The sequence below is a fragment of the Mixophyes fleayi genome, chromosome 5, assembly GCF_038048845.1.
Source record: "Mixophyes fleayi isolate aMixFle1 chromosome 5, aMixFle1.hap1, whole genome shotgun sequence".
Taxonomy (NCBI): Eukaryota; Metazoa; Chordata; class Amphibia; order Anura; family Limnodynastidae; genus Mixophyes; species Mixophyes fleayi.
In genome coordinates this window covers 57943139-57970989 of record NC_134406.1, presented here as the reverse complement: position 1 = coordinate 57970989, position 27851 = coordinate 57943139, and the positions used below count along the sequence as shown (strand labels likewise).

At 42.7% G+C, this 27851-nt stretch overlaps 1 protein-coding gene and 1 long non-coding RNA gene across 2 annotated transcripts in view; both read left to right on the top strand.

Moving 5' to 3' along the window:
• Positions 1 to 12011: 12011 nt before the first annotated feature.
• LOC142157933 (uncharacterized) lies at positions 12012 to 15846 on the top strand. Its single transcript, XM_075211442.1, has 3 exons — positions 12012 to 12016; positions 12112 to 12467; positions 14901 to 15846. Exons 1-3 carry the CDS (start codon positions 12012 to 12014, stop codon positions 15800 to 15802), a joined length of 1263 nt encoding a protein of 420 aa, XP_075067543.1. The 3' UTR covers positions 15803 to 15846.
• Positions 15847 to 26261: 10415 nt separating this feature from the next.
• Positions 26262 to 27851, top strand: part of LOC142158355 (uncharacterized) — a 78052-nt gene continuing 76462 nt past the window's right edge. Inside the window, exon 1 of the long non-coding RNA XR_012692756.1 lies at positions 26262 to 26506. This is a non-coding gene — a long non-coding RNA (uncharacterized LOC142158355). The remainder of the gene's footprint in view (positions 26507 to 27851) is intronic.

Here is a 27851-nt window from a genome sequence, read left to right as displayed (position 1 = left end):
CAGCTATCTGCCGACGCGTTTCGCTTACCGCTTCATCAGGGAAGTATTTTTAAGTAGAGGCAGCTCCATTCTTATAGAGGCACTTGTACAGGGATTGGATAGGTGATTGCCCACTTTAAGGTAGGCCTCTAATTGGTTGAGGAGATGATTGAAGAAGGTTTGAACCAATGATTATGCAGAAGAAGTAAAAGTAAATGGAAACAGTAACATATGTCGGTTTATAATGACAGGCAGAGAGTATAAAGGATTTCTGTGAATGTATTGATTACTAAAGAAAGTAATTCAATTCAAAGTCTATGTTTAGACCTTTGGGAGTTAAGGTCTGCAGGTTGAAAATGAACTTAGATTCCTCTTGTGAAATTGATTTAATATAATCCCCACCTCTCCATGATTTATTGACTTTCTGTATGCCTATGAAATGTAGAAGGGATGGGTTTTTCTCATGGTGGGTAAGGAAGTGCTCGGAAACACTATGGTTTTCAAAACCATTCCTGATTGTTCCTTTAATGTTCACTTATACGTACATGGAGCTTCCTAATAGTTCTTCCTACATATTGTAGGCCGCAAGGGCACTGTAGTTGGTAAATGACGCCCATGGAGTCACAAGTGATCTTACTGCTGATGGTATGCATTTCTTTCGTGCTTGAAGATGAATAGGAAGTGGTTGATTTAGTGTTGCGTACATGGCTGATTTTACAAGCTTGGCATCTGTTACAGTGGTAAAAGCCATGTCCTTTTTCCCTTTGTCCTCTTTAAGACATACTCCCGGCAAGACCAAAATTCATATATACAAGAGCAAACAATCTCAAACAACAATTAGTACAAAGTACAATTCCCCCCAACAATCCCAGTAGCATAGGAACTTGGCTAGGGGAAAAAGGACATTAAATAGATTAAAAAAAAACTTTGATTCTAGGCAATATATATCTCCATTATACTTTAAACATATTTGGTATCCTTACACTCAGGAAAGCTTGCACTTGATTTTTAGGTGAACTATCCAGGGCTGTGTTAAATGCATCAAAGTAACTATGGAAAGAACTCTTGAATGTTTATATATTTATGCTACTTTTGCCTTTTGCCCTGCATTTATTTCACTATGCTACCAAACTAAATCCCTGTCTGTTTAGTTTTTTTTGTTGCTCAATGTAAAATTCTAAGATGTACACTAAGCATTTAAAACAGTTTCTTCGTTAAAATTACGCATGCCACAATTAAGATATTCTGTCTATTCAGAAGTTATAAACTATCCATGATCATGAAGGAATTATTACATGCAATCACAGCCAACGTAAAGTTAAATGTTCCTGCTTTATGAACTTTAAATGTTCATAGGATGGAGGCTCACATTTTTAGTATGTGTCCTTAATATTATACAGTCACAGAAATAATTTTGTAATGGAAGCAGTTATCATTTTGATGATGTTACAATACTCCTGCTTCTTGCTGATTAAACAGATGTATTTTAAAAAGCAATTAATATAATTTTAGTGATGTGCTAAATGTGGTACAGTGTCCTTGCAATAGCAAGTAGAACATTACTGTACTCAGCACAAGCTATTGAAATACTTGTCATTGAGATTTCCAACCTTACTCTTAACCATATTTGTCCACATACAGCTTCTGAATTGAATTCCCAATCATTTAGCAACATATGTCAAAATTTTGTTGATAGAGGACATTACACATGTGGGGTACACAGGTTAAGCCACAGATCTACTTTATTCTGTGTCTAACTGAATGTACAACTCATAACTAGGCTATAATATGGGCAACATGGTGGCTTAGTGGTTAGAACTTCTGCCTCACAGCACTGGGGTCTTCAGTTTGATTCCTGACCCTGGCCTTAACTGTGTGGAGTTTGTATGTTCTCCCTCTACTTGCGTGGGTTACGTCCAGGAGCTCCGGTTTCCTCCCACACTCCAAAAACATACTAGTAGGCTAATTGGCTGCTATCAAATTGACCTTAGTCTCTCTCTCTCTCTGTCTATGTGTGTGTATGTTAAGGAATTTAGAGTGTAAGCTTAAATGGGGCAGGGACTGATGTGAATGAGTTCTCTGTACAGCGCTGCGGAATTATTGGCGCTGTATAACTAACTGGTAATGATGGTGACTGGTGATGATAATATTTCTTTATCTGATTATCATATTTTTGAGAAAATATTGTATAAGTAATCTCTCGGCGATGTAGTGTTTTGTTGTGGCACTACTGCTAAAATCATGACTGTATGATGTTTATTGCAAGCAAAGATGCATACTCTAGCACTGGCCCAAATCTAAATATGTTATTAGCCATCTTTCAAAGACAATATAATCTAGCAATTGTCTGCCACTGCTAGCCATGTGTTTGCAGTTGCTCAGAATTAGGAGTGAGCAACTCTAAAATGAATCACTTCAAAGCATGTCCTACACTTGCTGTATTTAAAAAACAAAACTTTGAATAGGATTATATATGCGTTTTCAAAATATAACAAATATATTATTAGGGGTGTCACAAAACATGGCAGACACATGTAGGAGCTGCGCCGAGTGGTAGGATACTCAATTCTCTTACATCGGAGCCTGTGGCGATAACAGGGCGCCAGGCAGATCCATTAAAATAAAGGTTGAGCACACTTGGCATCCCCTCTCACCAGCCACTGCAAAATAGCTTATGTTAAAAATGTATTGCCCTATGTGTGTTTTGTGTCACTATTACAGTTCTTAAATGTCGCCAGGTGGGTTTCACAGGTGATATTTTTTATTGTTTACTTGTATGGCAGATTCTGTAGCACCTGACATAGTTGAAATATGACATACATGAAAACAGTAGACATAACAAGTACATAGATACAGAGCATAATAATAGAATCATGAATGCAACAGAACAAATTGTATGACATACAGAAACAATTCAGCATAGACATGACAGGGACAAAAATGGAAAACCAGAGACTAGACGTACGTGAGACATAGGGTAGAGGACCCTGCCCATGAGAGCTTACATTATAGAGAATAAATGTGAAACCCACTTGGTGCTAGATATATTATTGTAAATACAGAAAGTGTATGAAGGTACTACCATTTTAGGAATCAGCCTATGTTTGTAAAAAGGTTGGAATTCTCATGTTAATTAGCACCTGGGCTCAGCCACATAGGGGGATGGTATCAGCTTGACAACTCCTTTCCTTTATTAGCAGGGAGTATCATGTCCTATATGTCTGTGTATGTATCATTTGGAAATGCCCAATGATGAAGCATACAGTTCCCTGTTACAGTTCCATGTTAAATTACAGATTACTTTATATTGTGTTCAAATCCCAAATTTAGATGACTCATTTCTCCCTGTGACAAGTGTGATTACCTAGTGGTAAACATTTTTATTTAGTGATCACTGTGTTGAAGCTGTCCTGTCCTGGAGATCTTTCCTCATGACTAATCAGGAGAAAATAAGCTGGGCATACTCATGAAGTCCTTGTCTATGGTCCAATCAAATCTAGTCCTGATGGTTGACTCGGAGCATTCTACCCCCTCTTCCCAGGTTACCCTGTTCAAACATCCACTAGGATTGGTTCAAAATTTCAAGTGCTTATTTGAATTTAAGGCAGGGGTGGAAGACTGGTTTTCGATCTATATAGACCACATGTTGCGGTTTTGTGTGTTCCATATTGTACTTTGAGATGCTAACTAGGAGTTACAGCTCGTTGGGCTGGTCTGGGGTCTGGCCTAGAAACTGGAATCTTTGAAGCTTCTGCAGACATTGTCAATTTGTGCACCTGTCAAAAGCAGGAAGACATTGGACATGGCCCCTACACTGCTGGAAGAGGAGTGAATGTGTGGCTCCACAGCAGGGGGTAAATGTACCTGTGGTAGTCTCTTTATTGATGCTGAGGACACCTACAAAGGAAAAATAATTTTAGAAGACAACGACAAGAATATGCACAGACTTACCTGATCAGCGACTGTCCAGATATCCGATCGTACCAGAATACTGACAGGAGCTTCTTCCGATGCACAGGTGTCCGGCAGTAGTGCCCGACGTCAGTAAGGTAAGCCCTTAATGAATTTTTATTTAAAGCGGCAATCTCTGGACCATGCAGGTTAACTGTTAAGAGAGGGGTCCCATCATTGCCAATTTAAATAAAAATTCCTCAGCTTCAAGTAAACTGTAAATATTTATTTCCATTGTGTAATTAACTATCATCTATTATCTACCTCAGAAAAACTTATCACTCATATTCTCACAGAACTAGCGCCGATCGACAAATCGGTGCTATATTTCAAAGTACTTTAACAAAAAGGAGAAACCTATTAACAACAACCTTTTTGTACAAGGATTACTTCTACCGGCTTACTGTAATATGAAAATTCTACATGCACAAATCATAGTGATGAAGTCTGATGGATCCACCCATATCTTCAATCAAGACTCGAATGAGAGCAAAATGGGTGTTATTTCTGTGTATTTTGTACGAGTCAAGATAAAAGTGTTGCGCACATCTTTATCTCAGACTTGTCCAGGCACAGAGATGGAACCTAAAATTGCTCCAGTCACAAACAGTGATATCCTCACTTTACAAGCTCTGATAGCATATCTTAAGTGCTTCTTTACTTCAGATATTCAAAAAGTAGTTTGAGATCTGAAACATGACATATTTGCATTATCTAAAAGGTCATAAGAAATAGAATATAAAGCAGACTCTAACCTCAAGTTTCAAAATGTAACAATCATGACCAGGACTATTTGCACTGAGAAATAGAATTCTTAAGGGAGAAAACAGAGACCTTAGGAGGACCGCAAAAGTAGGAACAATCTATGAATTTGAAATATTCTTGAGTCTGTAGAACCCAGGTGTCTACAATCCTATCAGATACAGCTACTTCACTCTTTAGTGCCCAATTTTATGGATCAGCATCTATGAAAAGCAAGAGCACACCGTACCCTCTGTTCCTAGCCTACGGAATCAGAAACTCTTAGCGATGGTTCTAAAAATCTCAATATGTGTGATCCCTATGAATAATCACATGAGATAGTTGACTATTACCAATACATCGATAACTATACTGATCATAAGTACCTACAACTATATGAGTTAAGGAATTCGGTTTGTTGTTTACATACATTTTATTATCATTATTTTTTTTTCCCAGCTTTTTACATTTTCTTTCAGTTACACTATCTGGTTTTAACCATATTTCACCAAATACAATATATGTGTAAAATTATTTTATTATTACTAATAAAGATTGATGTTTTATCAGCACGCATTAATAAATATATAGAATAGAGAAGTGCCCTCCACAATATGAGAATATTTTTCTTCCTTTATAGTGGCACAGCAGTGTGCATAAAGTGTGGAGTTTGACCTCGTTACTACCTCTTGTTTCACTTGGTTACATGGCAAGTAATTTTTTTGAAAGCTGCTGCAATGATCTACATGCAGTTGCTGAATGCTGAAAATGCCCAGAAATTTTATGGGCCACAGACAGCATCTCCTGCACCGACCTCTCATTTTTTTCTTTTTTTTAACTAAAGTAAAGTTTATTGAATTTTCTAAGATACGTGCAAAGGATACAAAAAAAAAAAAGAAACAGGGAAGGGGTAGGACATAAAAGGGGAAAGGGGTACATAGTGGGGACGAAACACAACAATATGTCATAAAACAGCGGCAATCTAGACATTTATCACTTTGTAGTATTTAAATATAATTATAGCCAGTTTACTAGTAAAACTAAAGATTGGCACTCTAAACATAAGTCACTTTAACTTTACAATACGGAGACTAGTCCATTCCATCCTTGTACCTAGGCCCGACCTCTCATTTTTTAAGAACTTCTGCATTATCAAGTTTTTTGTGTGTGCAAATCATGGTATGTGTTGAAATTCAGCCAGGCGTAACGCACACATATGTTCGCTCTGTTATTGGCAATGAGGAATACTGAGAAGTGTCTTAGCTGGATAAGCCATTATGCGATGACATTCGTGAATTTTTGCAACAGACTGACATCAGTATGTTTCTTTGTAAAACCAGCGATACAAAGAGCAGCTTGCCTGTGCATTACCTGGCATTGTGTGCTAGCATTACTATGCTGAATGAATGAGGAGGATGATGATGATGATGAAGCTACCGGCGCTGCTACTGATGGCGATACACATACCGAGTGGGCTGTCACAGTCATGTAGTCTTTTGTTTGACCAGTACCACTTGTCCACATATCCATCGCTTCATGGATATAATTACATTTTCTAGGGACTGAATTACTTTTTGTTAACCTTCCAGTACAGCTGATGAATTGCTGGCAGGAATAGGTCAAACACCCAATACTAACATAGCGGTCATGGTTTTAGTGACCCACAGTGCAACCAAATGCTGGCTGTCATACTTGGTTCCTCTTTCAAACACTTGCTTCACAGACAATTGTGTCAAACTATGCTTACGCTTCTTGGTCCCCCTCTCATCATCAGCAACTGTAGCGTGCAAGGATGTCCATTGGGTATCAGGGTTTGCATTAGCTGAGTCAGTTGGAATTGAAAAATTGGATGCTGGAGGTTGATGATGAATGTGTTGATGGTGAAGATTGCATGAGGTGTCTATCCATTCGGCTACTACCAGATGCTGGGCTGCTTGTTACGATACATAATTTTCCACCATTTAAAAAACTACTTGAATGAACTCGCTGCAAATGACCTAACAGGGAGGAGGTGTCTAGATGATCAACATCCCTACCTCTACTTATTGTGGCATCATAAAAGCTACTGATCCCTTGACAAATATTTTCTGGATTGGAATGAAAAAAATTCCAAGGACAAGAGGTGCTTTTTTCTGGTCTTATGCCCTGGCATGACAAAGCGCTTATCATGGGCAGGAGGTGGTACCAATGGTGGCTGCTTTAATTTAACACACTCATCATCCTCCTCCTCCTTATCTTGTTCAAGTACAACACATTGATCTTCAGATCTAAAATTATCCTCCTCATCCTTTAGCATATTTGCAAACTTCTAAAGTATCATCCTCAATTTCTTTATCTAAATCATCATTATTACTACTCATCCTCAAATGTTCAAATGGCTGAGAAATTTGAGAAGGAGACTGCTCTATAATTACTGTGTCAGAATCTGAAATGTCAGACTCACATATAGCACTCATGGATACCCTCCTTATACTCTCCTCAGGATTCTGTGAGAGCCCAAGTTGTACTTCAGTCTCAGTGTTCTTTTTCATGCCCTGATGTGGCTGTGTTGGAGTAGAGAGACCTAGACTCTGAGAAAGAAGGCGATGCATGGGACATTACAGAAGATGCATGTCCGTGTTTGCAATGGGTATTCTAGTACGTGTACCAGTAGTAGCCGGACCCCTATTAGCAAAAAGTGGGCATGGTCCGAGCCTTTTTATTGCCACTGTAGGTGGTGTATGAAATGTTAGCTAGTTTCCATTTTTTTGGACATATCACCACAATCATCAGAAACATTTTCCTTAATCCTTACATCAAGAGTTGATGTTTGATCAGGATGCTCCTGAACTGTAGACTAATTCATGGTTAACAAGAGGCAGGGCCGTCTCTTCCATTGGGCACGATGGGCAGGTGCCCGGGGGCCCTGCAGGCAAGGGGGGCCGGTCCGAATCCTTTTTTTAAAATACTTATCTTGCGGTCACATCAGCGGTGATCTGGCTCCCTCCCTGGTCCCCTCTTCCGTGCTGTGCTCGCAGTGAATGCTGAGCGTGATGTCACGCCCAGCATTCACTGCAACCACAGCACGGAAGAGGGCAGAAGAGACTCAGCGGCGCGGAAAAAAGAAGAGGATCGGACTTAAGGTAAGTTAACAATTCTTCTGACACTGCTCAACAATATAATTAAATTTTAGACAATTGGTTCTTAAAAAAAATATATATTTTTATTTTTGCGGGGGTGAGAGTCAAAGAAGACCCTGCTTTTTGGCCGCTTACTAAGGATGTCACTGATACTGCCCCTCAAAGAACTGCATTCAGTCTGAAACAGATAGGATTTTCAAAGCAAGACTTCGGAAGGCAGGCCCAACTTGGGAAAGTGAGCAGTCCATAGATTTATGGAGTCTAGTGCACCTGGCTTCATAATATCCAAGCTCTCTACACTTGAAACACTTTTGGTGAGACACCCTTGCAGCTGGACCTGGATTAGCAGTAGTGTTCCCTTTAAGCCCTTGACTTTTGGTTTTGGTTTACCAACTTGGACGCTCTCATCCTTGGTGTTCACCAACCCCCTCTAAGAGGATGTGAAGGCCACTGCTTGATCACATTCCTAAACGTATTTAGAAGAGTCTTTTCCTCAAGCTTTTCATGTTTTACAGCCAGATAAGGCCTATCTAATTTGCACTCCACAAGTTCCTTTACAGACTCTGTTGATGTGTGCACCTCTAGTTGAACCATGACAAGTTTTTGTTTTAAAACAGCAATTCCTTCTTCTCTCTCTGCTGCTATCTCTTAAAGAGCTCCCACTGCTTTATCTCTTTTTTCATACTGTTTCTGCAACACATTCAACTAGTATTTCAAAGATTCAAAACCCGCAATTTCCTGCACTCTCTGCTGCAATCTCTCTGCTATTTCTCTACAAGCCTCCACTGCTTTTTCTTTTCCTTCACATAACTTCTCTTTCAGGAATTCAAATACCACATTTTCTTGCTCTCTCTGCTGCTTTAAATTCCACAATTCTTTTACAATACAGCAGTTTTCTTTTCTAAATGTTTTCACCAAGCAATCATACTCTTCCCAAGCCACATAATCTGGCCTAAGTAACACCAAGTTTGTGCAGAGAGCATGAAATTTTCCAGCTTCATCTCCACTCTTTAAACTCCCATGCAGGTTTTCCAAATTTTGCTGCTGGGACTGATTTGAGACACACCTGTTTCTAAACATCATTTTTAACATATCTTCTTTTTTCTCTTGCCCATCTTGACTGAAGAAAAGATTTTTTTTTTTCTGGCAGTAATTACTCTTTGCTCTATTGCAGTCTTTAAACATCAATCTAGGTCTTTATACAAGTCCAACACTTTTCACAGGCAATTAGCAAATCAAACAGGTGCTTTAGCCTCCCACACAGGCAAAACAGCAACTTCTGTGCACAGGTTTTCTATGGACCACACCCAACTCACAGCTCAGTGAATAAACAATGTGTGGCACTACAATACCCAGCAATTTTTTAACACTTTTACTTTCTTTGCAAAACAAAATAGGTGCTGAAAAGTTCACAGTAATATTGCTCCTATCTGTTTCTCTACAGACAAAATATTTGCTTCCTCTGCAACACAATAATCTACCCACTGCAACTGGCAGCTTTAAACAATTTGGTGTGTGATAGGTGTATTCAATACATTCCATTCATCACCATTGCATCTGGTTGGCTGGGTGGACAAACATAGCATATCAGTAAGTAAATTAGACTTATATCTATATGTGTACGTGTGTTTGCAATTCATATTTAATCTAAGAGACATGCAACTATATCTATTTCCGATTGTTTCAGATCTATGTTGGATCATTTAATTCCTAAATACCAATACCCCCTTAATGGCCACCTCTACCTAAACAAATAGTACTCCTCTAGTGAGCCATTGGTAATTCTGCCAGACACCAAGATTAGTCGCTTTATATATGTTAATTTGCCTATTATTTATTGGAGCAAAGTGAATTGTATTTACAAGTACTTTCTATTTTCTGTCTTGGATGCTCACACATTCTCCAACTCTCCTTACCCTCCTTCATAACTGCACTTTGGGTACAGGTAAAAGCAGCACAGAGGTTACCTCCAGATTTCTCTGTGAGCAAGCACCCATACTTTCACACTTACCTGCAGTGCAAGTCAGGCAAATAGCATTTAGCTCCAAGTGCACACTGCAGCTTGTTTTCAGAGAACACTGTCTCAACTTCACTAGCTACCTCTAGAATATACTCCTCTGTTCACGAGAGCGCCTCTTGTGTTGATTCAAGTCAGCTGACATACTAACAAAGCCTCCAACAAGAGCACACACTAAATTGCTGAAAAAACACATGCTGTTGTGAACATTCTAGTCATCCGATATGCTACAGGTTGTTCTATGCCTGCCTACATCCACACTGAGGATACACAAAAAGTAGATGAAGACTCAACACCATAGGCTGCACAGAACATAGTCTATATCTTACAAATGAAAGGGAATCAAGCTAAGTTAATCATATTATTGCACTTTAAATAGGGTCTACCTAAAAGAAATGAAAAATGGTTCACAGAGCACTATTTTAAAAATGTATTACAATAAGAAACTAAAACACATTTTATTATATCCAAACTAACTAAATTTGAATATTATTTATACATTGACTCAAAACAACACACACTATTGAAAAACAGACAACCTTGTCTTTCACAATAATTAGAGATGTCAAGAAACGCTCATCAGACAACAGATGAACTCACCTACAGATTCACTTGGACCTTGTTCTTAAATTATACAAATCCGTGCAGATTTAGAAAAGTATAATAAACATGATTACGTATAAATGAATGCAGTTTTATCTAGTTGTTTATAATATAATCAATTCATAAACTCAGCATGAAAACAATTAACTAACAACGTCCCAGAAACTGCTTTGGCATAATGCTGGTATGCTAATGGTACATAAAAGGTTAGATGTAAACGTCATAAAATGTATATCTAATTCTAGAGATGTATGAGAGAGGCCATTAAGCCGAAGGAGTTTAAAAGCATGTGTTGTGAGCTGAATATGTTACTTACCAACAAGGGGTTAAGCCTGGGACGGAATCAGCCAATTGGAACAAGGTGGGAGTGGTTGTGGAAAGAATATATCCAGCAGCAGAAGAGGGAGAGCTTCCTGTTTCCTGGATCCGGATAACTGGCAGCATCAGGCTAAGTGGTTCTTTTATATTGCATTTTCTGTCTTGTCTGCTCCTATATTTCCCTCGCTTCCTCCATCTCCTTTACTCTTCTCTCCTCCTTTTGCTTTATCTTCTCCTTCTTCCCCTCTTTTCAGTTCCTTGTTCCCCCCCCCCCCTCTCCGTGCCATGGCATCCACCCGGCCCCGCCGTTCCAGGTCTGTCCCCTCCAGGTTCCCCCCCCCTCTGCCTCCTCCTCCACGTTCCGTGGCCTCCACGGAGGCTCCTTCCTCCGTTTCCCGGGCTTCCGCTCCCCCCCCCCCCTTCAACCCAGCGTGTATTGCCGGGTCCGTCCGGCGGGTCTGGGCGGGGGGCGGGGCGTGGTTTTAGCCATGCCGCTGCCGCGAGGGGTCCTCGCGGGGCTGGCACCAGGCGACCTAGGAGGTCCAAGGCGCCGGAGCGGGCGGCTAGGCCGCTTGTTACCGGCGCAGGCCCCAGGAAGACAGGAACAGTTCGCGCTAGGGGCAGGGGATCTCCTTCCCCGGCGCCCGCGGCGCCAGGTCACTTCCGGCCCTGGTTTCCTCAGCCAGCTCCCGCTGCTGAGCTTAGGGTGGGGGGGTCCACAGTTGTTAAAGCAGTGGGGGCAGGGGTTCCAGCTCCCCCTGCCTGTTCCCAGGGGCTCCCATCTCCCTATAGGGGCCTGGGCCCCATTATATTTGACCCCCCTCCTGTTTCCCCATCCATCTCCAGCATACAGGTTTCCGGGCTTCCCGGGGATCAGCCCCACATAAATATGCATCAGGATGTTCTCCCCCTTTTGCCAGCATTCCATGGGGCATTAACGGGCGGTACCCCCCTCCCCCTCCCTTTCCCTCGTTCCAGAGACAGCCCCCCTCCCACCTCATCCCCCCTACTATTTTCCTTGGAATCTTCGGTTAGGGCCGGGATATCATCTAACCAGGCCCCCGGGCTGTTGGGGCCAGCCCCGGTCAGTTTTTCTAATACCTGGGGAGCATTTTCACACCAGGCCCCCCCCGCAGTCCCTTCTGTAATTCGGTCTTCCGGCCCTTCAGTTCCAGCTGGCAGCTGGCCTTTTACACCGGCACCATTTTACCAGCCCGAGGCTGCCAATACTAGCACCCAGGGGTTTCTGCCATACCCCCCCAAAGATTTCAGGCCCGTTCTAGATGGTGTAAGTGAGTGGTCGGCCCCCTATCCTTCCTTGTCGGGTCAGTACCTTCACGTGTATCCTAGACCCTCCTTTTATAATTCCGCTGTGTGTTCTAGTAAGGATCCTCAGCTCCCCCCACCAGAGCAGCCACGGGACCATAGTCAAAGGGTCCCTCCTCCCGCTGGTTTCTACGGTCATCTCTCGAATGCTTCTCCCTTAGTCACCCCGGCAGAGGTCCCACCTCACGTTTCACACAGTTTGTCTCCCCCGCATGCTAACGTGTCTTCTCATCCAGTGACACAGGTGCAGCTGTCCTCCGCAGGGACTCAGGTGGACGAGGGCGGGGCAACGAGTCTGCAGCTGCGGGGAGAAGAGTCGGTGCAGGCAACAACGCAGCAAGGGGCTCGGCAGAGTGGATCGGAAGATGAGGACGTACCGGGGGCTGTTCGGCAGGAGGCACTGGGAACATCCGGTGAGTATGAGGGCTCTACTATATGCAATACACAATACATGTCTGATTCTAGCATTTCAACTACCAGTGCAGAGTCAGCTTCATCTTCCCCTAGGCAGGGTCAGCGCAAGCTGATTAAAATTCTTAACACTCATTTTGGGGGAGCTAAGAGGAAGAGCAGGGACAGGTTAGATACCACCTCTTCCACACCGACAGGAGGACCGCTAGTGAAGTGTGAGAACACAGCATTGTCGATAGGCATTAGACGCAGCATGAGATATAAGATTAAGAGAGGGTATTACGTTGACATATTTGAGCTGACAGCGGACACACAGAAAGAGTTGGCGGCCGCGTGCGCAAGAGGTGGAGTTGGTGAGGATGCGTATAGAAATTTTTCTAACTGGCTAACGGGGTACTGTGTTTTCTCGGCTTGCTATTTGGAAACGAGACCAGATGCAATTATAGACGTTTGGAAATATCTCCATTTAATTAACGAGATGCATAGTTGTGAACGCCCCGGGACCTGGAGGTTGTATGATAAGCTTTTCCGAGAGAAAGTGCACGGCCAACATTATATGCCCCTGGCCTATAAGGATGTAGAAATCTGGATGAGATTGAATAGAGCCCAGATGGGAGGGGTGCACATGGGGTACGGCCCCCCGCAGTCAGCTAGGTTTCAGTACGGGGGGAGACGTGGTGCTCCCCTGTCCTCAAGGAATCGGTGCTTTGCTTTTAACAACTCCTCATGCGGGAGGGGGGAGGCATGCCGTTACAGACACGCCTGCTCCAATTGTAGAGGAAGTCATCCCCTCAAAGACTGCCCTAGGGGCACCGTTGGCGTCGGTAGGGGACGGGGAGGGGCAGGGAGTGCTATCTAAGGCGTTTTCTCCCATTATATTCCCTATCCTTTGTAGGTGGCTGGCTCTTTATCCGGATGCGGCCCAGGCCTCTTTCCTTAGAGAGGGTTTTCGCCTCGGTTTCCGCCTCCCCATTGACAGTGGGGTGACGGGTACCGCCGCCAGGAACCTTCGTTCCGCATATTTACATCCTGACATTCTGGCAGAGAAGGTTGGTAAGGAGATAGGCCTGGGACGTATGGTGGGCCCCTTTTCATCCCCCCCCATTCAGGATTTAGTCATTTCCCCGGTCGGGATAGTACCAAAAAAGGCCCCGGGAAAATTTAGATTAATTCAGCATTTGTCTCACCCAGCGGGCAACTCGGTTAATGATGCGATTGACCCTACAATTAGTTCAGTGGTGTACCAGTCTTTCGATGATGCTTTAACTTTAGTTAGGGAGTTTGGCAAGGGAGCGATGATGGCTAAATTGGACATAGAATCCGCTTTTCGCCTCCTCCCTTTGCATCCCGAGTCCTTTAAATTTATGGGTTTTAAAATTCGTAACGAGTACTATGTGGATCTATGCCTGCCAATGGGCTGCTCGGTTTCATGCGCATATTTTGAGGCTTTTAGTTCCTTCCTCCACTGGTGTGTCGGGGCGGGAACTGGACACCGCGGAATAGCTCATTATCTGGATGACTTCCTGTTTATAGGCCCAGCCAATTCCCCTTGTTGTGAAGACATTTTGTTTTCGGCACAAGCGCTATTCCGGGTGATGGGCGTACCAATAGCTGCAGACAAAACAGAGGGCCCAGCCACATGCTTGGCCTTTTTAGGCATAGAAATTGACACAATAGAAGGTTGTTGTCGTTTACCCCCTGATAAAATTGTTAAATTACAGTCACTGATTGAAGAAGTTATGTCGTCCTCGTCCTGCTCCTTACGGAAGGTTCAATCTCTGTTAGGCTCCTTCAATTTTGCTTGTCGGGTGATACCTATGGGCCGAGTGTTTTGTAGAAAATTGCAACTAGCAACGTCGGGTTGCCGTAGTCCCCATTCCCAAGTACGGCTGTCAGAGGAAATTAGGGAGGATTTGGTTGTATGGAAACGGTTTCTGGCATTTTTCAACGGTATACGAGTATGGCCAACACCCCCAGTATCCAGTACATCCTTGGACTTACATACAGACGCATCTGGCTCAAAAGGTTTTGGTGCTTTTTTCCAGGGAGAGTGGTGTGCGGCCCCTTGGCCGCAGTCATGGGAGGATGAGGGGTTGGTCCGGAACTTGATAACTTTGGAGTTGTTTCCCATAATAGTGGCTTTAGAGTTGTGGTCTGATCGGTTGCGCGGTAGGAGTGTGGTATTTTGGTGTGATAACCTGGGTGTGGTCCAGGCTATTAACAAGCAGAGTGCCTCATCACGCCCGGCGATTAACTTGTTACGAGTCTTGGTATTGAGATGCCTAGAGTGTGATATTAGTTTTCGAGCACGGCACGTTCCTGGTGTAGATAACCAGATAGCAGACTCTCTTTCTCGTTTTGACTGGCAACGTTTTAGGTCTCTGGCCCCGCATGCCCGTGTAACGGGCTTACAGTGTCCCCCTTCTGTTTGGCAGATGATACGATAGGTATAAAGTGGCTAGCGGAGGCGTCCTTGGCTCCTGCGACTAGAAGGTGTTATCAAGGGGCATGGGAACGTTGGTTGGGTTACCAGGCGTCTTTCAACAGCAGCATCTCAGGTCAGATTCCCTCTATTACGGGCTTTATGTGGAACCAGTATAACGAGGGGGTGTCTAAAGCGAGAATGGGGTCTCTCTTAGCCGGTATTTCATTCATGGCTAGGCTTAATGGTACACAAGATCCCACAAAATCATTTATTATATCAAAGGCTTTGAAAGGTTGGTCTAGAATGCAGCCGATGAAGAGTGACACTCGCCGGCCTATTGACGGCCAAATTTTAGCTAGGCTGGTCGAGGTTTTGCAGAAGCTAGCTATGGATGATTATGAGGCTTTGCTGTTCGGGTTAGCTTTCTCAGTAGCGTATCACGGTGCTTTCAGAATTAGCGAGCTAGTAGCCAGATCCAAGAATGACGTAGGGGGGGCTTTACTGTCTAGAAACGTGATTTTACAACCTAACGTTATGCGCTGTAAGATAGTTAAGTCAAAAACAGACCAGTTAGGCCGAGGTCATTGGTTGACAATTACAGAACAGCAGGGAGCAGTTATATGCCCAGTCATAATGGCCAATAAATTCGCTAGTCTCCGGCCCACGGGGGAGGGTGTGTGGTTAACTCATATGGACAAGACACCGTTAACTAAATTTCAGTTTAACGCCTTGTTGAAACGGGCGATAGGGGAAATAGGTCTAAATCCTGCAGACTATGGTACTCATTCTTTTAGGATAGGGGCTGCCACTGCCGCTGCAGTTGGGGGTGCATCTGTCCCCGAGATTCAAGCACTAGGGAGATGGAGGTCACAGGCATATAAGAAATACATCCGGCCTTATAAGGAGCCTTGAAAGGGCTCTTACTGCACAGTCTTGCATCTCCTCAAGTCTTCAGTTTTCTCTATCGCTTTCATCTTATCTTTTTCTCCTCTATCACTTGGTGACTCAGGGCTGTGCTGCTCGCTGTGTTGAACGGGGGCGTGAAGGGATTTTCTCCCCTTGTTTCCTTGGCAAGGCCTGATTAGTGTGTGTGCCTCCCAGGGTTATAAGGGGTTTTTTACCTTCATGTGGGTTACCAACTTTCCTTTTCATTTGTTTAAGAGTTAGAATAAATTAGTTTTGAGAATAAATAAAATTAAATAAAAATAAATAAGTAAATATTAAAAAAGTGGAACAGGTGTCCCTCATATGGGGAATAAAGGTGTAGCTAATGAAAAGTTTTCTTCCGTGGCAAATACTTCAAGTAAACGGGGGTGGCCCCTCTGGTAAGGAGGGGCTATTTCCAGCAAGAAGGCTGCAGAATTAGAACACGTTTTGTGGTAGTCGTTATGGTTTTTTAGATATGGGTATGATCTGATGAGAATATTTATTTTGTCCTAGGTTCCACGGTGACGACGACGCGAATATGGGTCGTGGGGCATTCGTTTGTTTTTTGGGCAGCGAAGCACAGATTAGCGGATAGGCGGTTCGGTTTTAAACACCCAGTTGACATCAGGTGGTTGGGCAAGAGGGGCATGTTATGGGCGGAGTTGATTCCCACATTGTGTAAGGAAATGGAGGAGCACGGTACCCCCGATATAGTTGTGATTCATCTGGGAGGTAATGACGTGGGTAGAGGAAAATCCCTAGATTTAATCATAAACATTCGTGAGGGTCTTGCACAGATACACGCCCGATGGCCTTCAATAAAGTTTTGTTGGTCTAATATTATTCCCCGGTTGTCTTGGAGGTCATCTATTCCCCCAGCCACATTGATAAGGGTGGTTAAAAAGATTAACGGGTACGCTAGGCAGAACGTTAAAAGCATGCAAGGGGTAGTGATAAGTCATCCTGGGTTAACGGTGGACAGGAGACATCTTTTCAGAGCGGATGGGGTGCATTTGTCGGCAGAAGGAATGGTTTTATTTATAGAAAGTATTTTTTCGGAGTTGAGGGGTTTAGTTTTTTCTTTAGGTGGCGGGCCGCGTGGTCCATAAGAACACACGGCTGTGGTGGGAGAGCATGGCAGTCAGATGGTTGTTAAACATACGGTACGTAAGTGTGGGCAATGTAGCCTTGGTTCCCTCGTCGTTATCAGACTCGTTGATGCTCTAGTAAGGAGTATCAGGTTTTGCCTTGAAAGGGTTTGACCAGTTTTGAGTCCAGAGGGTATTGAGTTAATTTATAGTCGATAGTACCGGCCAATAGATAAGGTTTTAAACCAGGTTGGTGGAAAAGAGACAATCTTCCACAATATTGGTTTATGTTGGTTTAGCTGGCTGCCCTGCTCTTCGCCACCTATATAAAAAAGGTCCAAATTGTTGATAGAAATTTTGATAGATTTTGATAGAAATAAAATAATAAAAGAAAATAAAAATAAATAAAATAGTTTATAGAAAATAAAATAAAAATAAAATAAAAATAAAAATAAAAATTAATAACAAAAATAAAAGGACCTTTTTATTTCCAAACTTAAGTCGGTGTCCGTGTCTTTATTTCATGGTTTCTAAGTATGGTGTAAGGTTAACACAAAGGTGGTTTTACATATGGGGGGGGAATCAACACTATGCATTTTAGTATGAGAGAGGCCATTAAGCCGAAGGAGTTTAAAAGCATGTGTTGTGAGCTGAATATGTTACTTACCAACAAGGAGTTAAGCCTGGGACGGAATCAGCCAATTGGAACAAGGTGGGAGTGGTTGTGGAAAGAATATATCCAGCAGCAGAAGAGGGAGAGCTTCCTGTTTCCTGGATCCGGATACCCACCCACCCGCCCTGTATTAAGTATATCAGGTTTACTTCTTGTCACGAGGAACGAAGGTTAGTGGTGGGAGAGCATGGCAGTCAGATGGTTGTTAAACATACGGTACGTAAGTGTGGGCAATGTAGCCTTGGTTCCCTCGTCGTTATCAGACTCGTTGATGCTCTAGTAAGGAGTATCAGGTTTTGCCTTGAAAGGGTTTGACCAGTTTTGAGTCCAGAGGGTATTGAGTTAATTTATAGTCGATAGTACCGGCCAATAGATAAGGTTTTAAACCAGGTTGGTGGAAAAGAGACGATCTTCCACAATATTGGTTTATGTTGGTTTAGCTGGCTGCCCTGCTCTTCGCCACCTATATAAAAAAGGTCCAAATTGTTGATAGAAATTTTGATAGATTTTGATAGAAATAAAATAATAAAAGAAAATAAAAATAAATAAAATAGTTTATAGAAAATAAAATAAAAATAAAATAAAAATAAAAATAAAAATTAATAACAAAAATAAAAGGACCTTTTTATTTCCAAACTTAAGTCGGTGTCCGTGTCTTTATTTCATGGTTTCTAAGTATGGTGTAAGGTTAACACAAAGGTGGTTTTACATATGGGGGGGGAATCAACACTATGCATTTTAATAGCTGTCAGTAGCAGTGTTCAGTTCACATTCAGATAAGATAGCCGACATGATCCTGAAGTGAAAGTAGTTAAATAACATCTCCTTAATTAGTTCAGTCACATACAGCCTGGACTTCAGAATATGACAAAACTATTAAATACAGGGCAGGAACAAAGTGCGCAGCAAGCAACTCAGTAATTAATTATAAATATAGTAATGTGCACATCCATTGAGAGCTCAACAATGATTCATAAATTGAAAACACCCACTGAGTATATGGGAACCGCGCATTAATAACTTTTGGATATAACACTTCTTCCTGCTGCCAATAATTATTTAGTTTCTGTGTATGCTGGTCAACATGACCATAGCCCAGGCCTGGCTAATCTGTGGCTCTCCAGGTGTTGTGAAACTAAAAGCCCCAGCATGCCGTGTCAGATATCGGCTGACTTTCTGGCAAAGCATGCTGGGACTTATAGTTTCACAACACCTGGAAAGCAACATGTTGGCCAGGCTTGCCACAGACACAAATGAAGCAGTTAGATATGTTGATACTTACTTGGTAATTATTAATAAAGACAGTAATGAGCACAAGAGTTGAGAGCTAAAAAATGATTCACATTGAAAACACCCACTGGGTAGTAGGGTACAGTGTAAACATTGGTTAGCAATGTAAAATATCACAATGGCAGGGTGGCACAGTAGCTCAATGGTCAGCATTGCTGTCTTGCAACACTGTCTTGTAACACTGGGGCCATGGGTTCAAGTTCTTACTAGGCAGCTATCTGCATACAATTGTTTGCACTGCCTAAGTTTACATGGATTTCCTCATAGTGCTCTGGTTTCCAACCACAATTCAAATACATACTTAGGTATGTTAATTGGCTTCTGACAGAAGTGGCTTTGTAATGTTTGTGAGCCTGTAGCAGAGAAATGATACAGTCAATTCCAAGGACTGAAGTGCTTATAAAGGGTGCTTAATTTATAGTGATGCAGAATATGTTGCAGTTATTAAATAAAAGGTTGACGACAATAAAGATAATACACTACAAATTTCTCCCTTAGAGCATAGATAGTTAGTTAGTTGCATGCGCGTCAGTCGGTCTCACACACACATCAATCAATCAGGCAATTACACACGTCACTTTCTTCCACTGATACGGCTTCTCCCGCTGCTCTCGCCTATGGGGACCTCTCTTTCACTGACTCTGTCAGAACTGAAGACCGCCTGGGCGGCAGGGTTGGCATCCTTCTTCTCCCAATTGTACCTTTTGTGTCATCTCCCCTGAGCCCTAACTTTCATTCTCCTCCTTTGAAGTCCCATCCCCATGTCTCAGTCATCTACCACCCCCCACGTCCCACTTCCCAATTGTGCTGCCTGGCTTCCCCACTACCTCTTCTCAGACCTTCCCTCCATCATCCTAGGTGACTTTAACATCCCCAGAGACAATTCCACAGACCTAGCGTCCATCAAACTTCTTGCCTTTTCTTCCTTCTTTGGCCTCTAACAATGTTCCTATTCCCCCACCTACAGTCACTCCATTGACCTTCTTTTCTCCCATCAATGTGCTCTTTCTGACTTCTCCAACTTTCCCTTTCCACTCTCTGACCACCATCTCCTCTCTTTCAATCTCTCCTAATATCCTGTGCACCCCTCCCCACACCCAACAAATCTACACTTTGAATGCAATCTTGATACTCTTGATCTTGCTATTTTTGCCTCTTTGCTTGAAACTCTCCCCTCTATCCACCCTGGCCTGCCCCAACCAGGAAGCCAACGTCTACAACCACACCCTCACCACTACTCTTGACACTGCTGCCCTCACCTCTTCAGTCCACCCCAACCGTGGCACTCCAAATTCTCTCTCCATGGCAGTCTTCCTTCATTTTAAGTTCATCTTCTCATCCTACCATACAGTTCTGCTCTCTCCCCGCTAAACAATCCTTCAAGTCTCATTTCTTCACAGTCGTCCAATCCCCACTGCCTTTTTGCCACTTTCAACACACTCATTGCCCCCCTCCTCCTCCCCTCCCATCATCCCTTACTGCCACTGACTTTGCTTTATTTTTCACTTTCAAAATTGAGGCTATCAGACATAAAATCTCCTTCTCCCATATCAATCTTCTGCCAACCCTAAAACTCCAACCTACTCTATCTCTATCCACCAACTCTTGTGCTCCTTCGACTCCACTAGGGTGGCAAAGTCCATTCACTTATTTATCCTCTCCACCCTAAACCTGCCCCCTGGATCCCAACCCCTTTCACATCCTTCACTCCCTCTCCTCCACTGCCTGCTACCACCTTGCTCATCTCTTCAATCTGTCCCTATCCACTGGAATCTTCCACTCATCATTTCAACATGCTCTTATCTCACCCATTCTTAAAAAAAAACACAATATTGACCCAACCTCACTAACTACTGTTTTTTTATTTATGTTCTAACTTATGTTCTCCCTTTTGCCTCCAAAATACTTGAGCAGCTTGTCTACAACCATCTCAGCAGCTACCTCTCTGACAACTCTCTTCTTGATCCTCTCCAATCTGGCTTCTGCCCCCTTCACTCCACAGAAACTGCCTTCACCAACGTCACTGATAATCTTTTGTCGGCCAAATCCAGGGGCCACTTCTCTCTTGCTTATCCTCCAGACCTCTCTGCTGCCTTTAACACTGTGGATCAGCTTCTCCTACTCCAAACTTCAGTTCACCTACTATCTCAACAATCGCTCCTTCTCTGTTTCTACCTCTGGTTCCACCTGCTCCCCATCTATTATTCACATAGGCGCCCCACAGGATTCTGTCGTTGGTCCTCTATTTTCTTTCTCTGTACACCTCCTTCCTGGGTGAACTCATCAGTGCCTTTGGCCCTTCAGTACCACCTCCATGCAGACAGAACTCAACTCTACCTCTCATCTCCTGATCTCTCCCCTTACCTCCTCTTTCGAGTGTCCAGTTGCCTCTCTGTTATCTCCTCCTGGATGTTCTTACACTTTCTCAAACTTAACATTATCCAGCGCCGTCCTCTTCTGTGCCGGGATGACCGCCTGTCCGTGCCCCTGCTGCGTCTGGTTGCCGAGCAACCAAACACGATACTTCCGTCAGGGCCATCTTAACAACATTATGGGCCCCCGGGCAAAGCAGTGCACCGGGGCCCCTAGATATAGATATAAAGATGTATACAGATACAGATATAGATATAGATATATAGAGATAGATAGATGTACTTGCTCAGTGACCCTTGTAGGGTTTTTTTGCAGGTTTTTTTCTTTTGCAGGATTATTTATTCTCATTAAGAGCTGTGTCTATGGGGCCCCCTTGCCCGTGGGGCCCCCGGGCAGCTGCCTATCGTGCCCAATGGAAAAGATGGCCCTGACTTCCGTCCCCTTGGACGGATATTCTGCACATAAGCATCCCATTGCCTGGCAACAGCACGCTACTAGGAACTCAGGCAGTGTCCGTTTACATTGCAACGCCGGCGCTAATCATTGGGAGCACATCTCTATATAAAGCTGCCTCTGGGTCCCCAGCTACAGCATTCCAGTTGCTTCCTGTCTGTTTGGTCACCTGTGTATGACCTTGTCTGATTCCTAAAAAACACACACAACAGATAGGTGCTGATAAACCTAAAAGCAAAATATATAATTGGTTAAGAAGCAGCTCACATAACAGGCTCTGGAACCTGAATAGGGCAATAAAATAATAAAAAAACAAGAAGAGAGCGCAGCTTAAAACCAACAAATGAGTTTAATAACAATAAAAAATCCTAAACAATCAAAACTAATTCAAAATAAAAATACAAATAGAAATAAAGTAGAAAAAATATAATACTGATATGTGAATGCCTGTTTACACATCAATATTATCTATTTTCTACTTTATTTCTATTTGTATTTTTATCTTCAATTAGTTTTGATTGTTTAGGATTTTTTATTGTTATTAAACTGTCATTTTTTGGTTTTAAGCTGCGCTCTCTTCTTGTTTTTTATTGTCTGATTCTTAACCATTCTTTTGATTTCACCTCTGAGTTGGTTACCTGGTATTTGTTCCTTGCCTGTTACTCGACCACTCTTCCGGATCCTCCTTGTGTAGTGTTGCTGTCAGAACGTTACCGACACTGCTAGGTCAAGAACACCCCTCCTGGATACCACTGTGTACTGCAACTGCCAGAATTTTACCGACTCGGCTAGACTGACCACCCTCTATTTCCTGTATCTTGTTGGTGACCTAGTGAATTGACCGCGACCTGCGCGTCTCCTGCAGCAAAACCCATATCTCCTTGTGTGTGTCCCTGGAGGAGACCGGAGGCGCATTAGACTCCGCACCTTCCATTAGAGTCATGCCAACACCAGCAGGTGCACTTTTGTATCATAATCTGTGACAAACATGAGCAAAGCTGAACTTATTGTCTTCCCTCCATCAAAAGTCTCCTCCCCTTCCATCATCTCTATCACTGTTGACAACACCACTACCTCCTCTGTTCTCCAACTCTGCTGCTTGGGTATCATTCTTGACCCCTCAATCTCCTTCACCCCTCACAATCTTGACCAACCCTCTTGTTTCCAGCTCTGCAACATCACCCATATCAGACCCTTCCTCTCCCAGAATCCCACCAAAACTCTTATCCACTCACTTATCATGTCTTGCCTCACCAACTGCAACCTACTCTGGCCTCGCCCGCACTCATCTCACTCCTCTTCGATCTATACTTAATGCTGCAGCTAGACTTATCTTCCTCCCCCTCTCTCTGAAACCTAACACTGGTTCCCCTTCCTCTACAGAATCCTCTTCATACTCCTCACCTCACGTACAAGGCCCTCTCCAACGCCACTGCTCCCTACACCTTAAACCTCATGTCCATACATACTCCCTCCCACCCTCACCAACTGGCCAATGACCTTCACCTTTCCTCCCCTCTGGTAACCACATCTTACTCCCTTATCCAAGATTTCTCCCGTGTTGCCCTCCACCACTGGAATGATCTCCCTCGTTCTATCAGACTGTCCCCTAGACTGTATAGCTTTAAACAGTCATTGAATAACCACCTGATTAGAAAAGCCTACCAGTCCTCCACTTAACCATTTCACCAAGTAGAATACCTCACCCTCTTTCATCCTCCATCTCTCCCACTCTTACTACTTGCCTCTTGCCCTCAGATCCCCTTACATTGGCTCACCCCAAGGTATCAACCGTTGTCTTTAGATTGTAAGCTCTAGTGAGCACGGCCCTCTTCCCTCCTGTTCTCATTACCTATACCATTTGCTCACCAGCTACACTGCACATCTCCTCCTTGGGCTATCTGCCCATTGACTCCATCCCTCCATTGTCTTTGCAGTGACTCTAAATGTGTGAGTTGTGTTAATAATAATAGTTGTGCCCATGCTAATGGGCACAGCTTTCAGTCTATGCTGAACATAATTAAACAATAATAATAATAATAATAATAACAATAAATGTCATAGCAGCACGAAAAATGCATCACTTTTTTCCCCACAAAAAAGTGTGAACAATAGTACATAGAAAGCTGTTGACAAAACAAGTAAAGGAGAATTACTTTCTCTCCTATGTTGGATGCTGATGTAGTTATGTCTCCAGATGTAATTGCTCCTAGCACTTCAGGGAGCAGCTGAAAGGGAATGTGTCTCACTAATGGCAACATTACATAATGAATGACTGTTAGAAACCAGTCAAAAGGAAATAGGAAAGTGCCAGTTTAATAACCCAAACACAAGACTTTGCATGGATCCTTCCAGTAACTGCCTCCTCCTTAGAATGTGTGAGATAATGTATCCCCTTCTACACAAGATTAGATCCCCAAGCAATTCTATGGTTATTACATTTTTAGATGTCTTATATACGGACGTGAATAAATTTGTTGGTACTCTTCCACAATAAAAGAAGAACCCATATTTTCCTTTAAAAATAACCTGAAACTGTGATATGTAAGCTGCGATGTACTGTGCGTTCTGACATATATTATATCCAGTATGAATTTTTTCAGCAATTTGTACTACAGCAGCTCTTCTGTTGGATTGGACCAGGCTGGCTAGCCTTCACTCCCCACATGTATCAATGAGCCTTGGCCGCTCATTGCCCTCATTGTCCCCATTGCCAGTACTCCAGTTGTCATTCCTTGGACCACTTTTGGTAGGTACAAACCACTGCATAATAGCAACACCTACAAGACCTACCGTTTTGGAGATGCTCTGATCCAGACGTCTAGCCATCACAATTTGGCCATTGTCAGAGTCGCTCAGATCCTTGTGCTTGGCCGTTTTTCCTGCTTCCAACATATCAACTTCAAGATCTGACTGTTCACTTGCTGCCTTGTATATTCAGATGTAGTACCATTTAATGATACTCACTACCCCAACAGCGGCTATGACAGGGCAAGTCTGAAGAGTACTAGCCCGACACGAAAAAAAAAAACGACTTACCATGACACAGAAGAAGTGATGTGGCCACCCGATGTGTTGCCAAGGAAAACGCGACTCCTCTTAAAGAGCTGATTTATGGACCTGGCTTGTAAAGGTAAGGTTAAGCCTAACCCCTAAAATATTGGTGCTTTAAAAAGAGTAGCGTTTTGATGTGCCGTCACTTTCCTTAGTTGGCAACACATCTGGTCGTCACATCACTTCATCTGTGTCATGGTAAATCATTTTTTTTTCATGTCGGGGTAGTAGTCTTCAGAATTGCCATCTCGTAGTAGTCGCTGTTGGGGTAGTCAGTATTGTTAAACTGACTACCACCGGTATATACCACTCCTGTACAGCTTGCCAATGTAACGAGTTAATCAATGTTAATCACTTTACTTGTCAGTGGTTTTAAAGTGGTGGCTGAAATGTATTTATATATATATATATATATATATATATATATATATATATATATATATATATATATATATATATATATATATATATATATAAGGCCCTGGGATATTAACTGGCAATATATACATTTCCACTTACCAGAGATACCAAGGCTACACTCTCTACTGGGTAGGTCTGGATTACATTCTCCACTCATAGGACAGGTCAGGTGCCCGGTTAGTCCACCCAACACAGAACTCAGAAGAAGTGGGCTAGTCGTCTCTAAGACCATCACAAATCATGCTGTTTGGGCAAGGCTTAGGAGTAGTGAGACTCCCCTAAATTTGTAAGGGACTGTTTTATTTAAAAGGGGATCTCCACCTTTTAAGAAGCCCTCTGCATAATCAATATTTACACACATATACCAAGTCAGGTACAGGCCCATCCATTGGGACCCTCACCATTACCTCAAATAAGACAGGTGCGGATCCCATGGAGCTGCAGGTGTCCAATTATAGGTGTCAGATTATGTCAGAAAGCTCAAACTATTATATTTGCAATGGTTAGGAATAGGATGACTGTAGAAGAAATGTTCTGCATTAAAAAAAAAACAAGTCATGTGTTATATTTTTACTCCATTTAGCTCAATTGACTTCCTTATGGTCTCATACCCATTCTCATAACGGTAGCAACACAAGGTGATATTCTGTCTTATTAACCATACTTTTCTTCATCTATTTATTTCAGTACAGCAAATGTTGTAAACACAACTTTACACACCATAAACTTGTCTATTCCTGATCATGGTTTTGTTTACAACAATATTGTACAACAGTTTACTTTCAAGTGCTACTGTTGCAAACGTGTGGTTAGCGATTACTTTATACCACTTGCAGTTCAAGCTTTAAAGATCAAGCTAACCGCCTCTCATTTCAAGAGGAACGCAGGTCTGGTTAGATCTGACAGGCGATGCTAGTGACCAATGCGCGCCAGCTAGTAACAAACCCCAAGAACATACTACACCTGGCCGCAGCCACACACTGTGTGTGACGTATGGGAAATGGGGCGTCTGAACGCGCACAGCTCCTGTTCTCGGAGTGTTTGTCAATCACTAACATAAGACCACACCCCCAGTGGTAGCTCCCAGGCTCACCATACCCGGCAGGAGGAGTCTCTTCGCAGAACCTGGGTGTATTTGGAAGAAGTTGACTGTACAGCGGCTGAGGGGGTAATACACATTCATAAGATAAAAGTACAGTAGTAGCTGCCTGGTCTTCGGTGACAGTTTCCTGTTCTGCTCATCGCGTGTATCTCCAAGTGATGAAAAGCCTCTTGTGACTTTATCCCCTGTAACTCAGCATACGGAGAGGCGATTACATGACGCTTGATTACAGACAGGTAGGAATTATGGCAATAATTACCCTCTAGAGCTTTGCTGTTCAAAGTACAGGGCAACTGGGGGTTCGCGTCTACTTGACCCAAGTGGTCTGATTTGTGGACTAGGGATTATCACTTGCTTTATGCCCATTGTAAATAATATTCTGATGAAAAAGTGTGGTATGTGCACATAAGAAAAGATTAGCAGATGGCAGTGTTGTAAAGAAGTAACTACAGGGTTATCCTATAGAGTGATTGAGCAATGCACACGTGTGGTATTTCATCCCTTGAACAGTTTATACAAGTCACACAGGTTTAACCACTTTGTGTGGTTGTATATTTTCATCCATACCAGGAAATGAACTTTATCTTAATTATTGTCTGTTAAAGGCAGTTGAGATCTTTGCAATGCTGTGCTTGGCTAAGGTAAAGAAACTTCTTGGTGTAACCCTTTACTGGCAGATAGCCAGGTATACAGATCACTGGCTGAAAACCTTTGCTATTTTATTACTATTGTATCTATAATAATAATGGAACAAACTGTGTTAGTCAGTGTGCAAATCCTCATCCCCAGCCCCATGCTCTGATTACACTGCTTAGCTCCTGCCATTGTAGCAATCCGTTGAATTTAGAAGAAAACATGGCTATATTCTTTTAATGTGTTCTTGGAAATTAATGGCAGTAATGCTGGAGTTTTTTCGCTCCAGGTCTTCAGTCATCTCTGAGGTAATGCTTTGCTGGCACTGACTTGCTGGTATACAGTATATCTTTGTAGTATTTCTTAGATCAGCATAAGGCAGTACAGTCACTTACTGATGCACGAGAGACCTCTGTGTACTGGGAGGCTCTGTAGCACTCTGGTGTTTTGAGGCTTAGAATATGCTACAAAATAAAGCTTCAGCGGTCAGATAAATGGTTGAGTTGAATGTACTTGCAATGGGGATTATGAAGGAAAAGAATATCTTGCAACAGAGATTACAACTGAAAAAAAGGTGATGTTTGTAGGGACCTGCACATTAATTACATTTAATATTAACATGGGATAAGCTGTAGTCTGACGGTGATCGTTGTATATCTGATTCAATGTGAAACCCAACCACTCTTCAGTGCATTTAGTAATTTTTTGCTTTTGACCCTAGAGTTCACGTATTTTAAAATTCTCTCCATGAACAATATCAGGGTGGGTCCATGATCAATCACACAGACAAATGGAAATAAAATACAATTGTACTCCTCGGCAGAATACCTATAACGAGTGTCCTTTTGGTGTACACACATTTGTAGCATTAACTGTGATTTCTTTGGGGTGGATGATGCTTTTTTATCTTCAAGTGCATTGATCATTTACTTAGTTGGATATGCTATT

Excerpts from the sequence above, each read along its gene's own strand:
- LOC142157933 (XM_075211442.1), top strand. Across the intron at positions 12,468-14,900 it reads GGAGGCACTGGGAACATCCG|ATGATACGATAGGTATAAAG; the intron begins GTGAGTATGAGG and ends TCTGTTTGGCAG.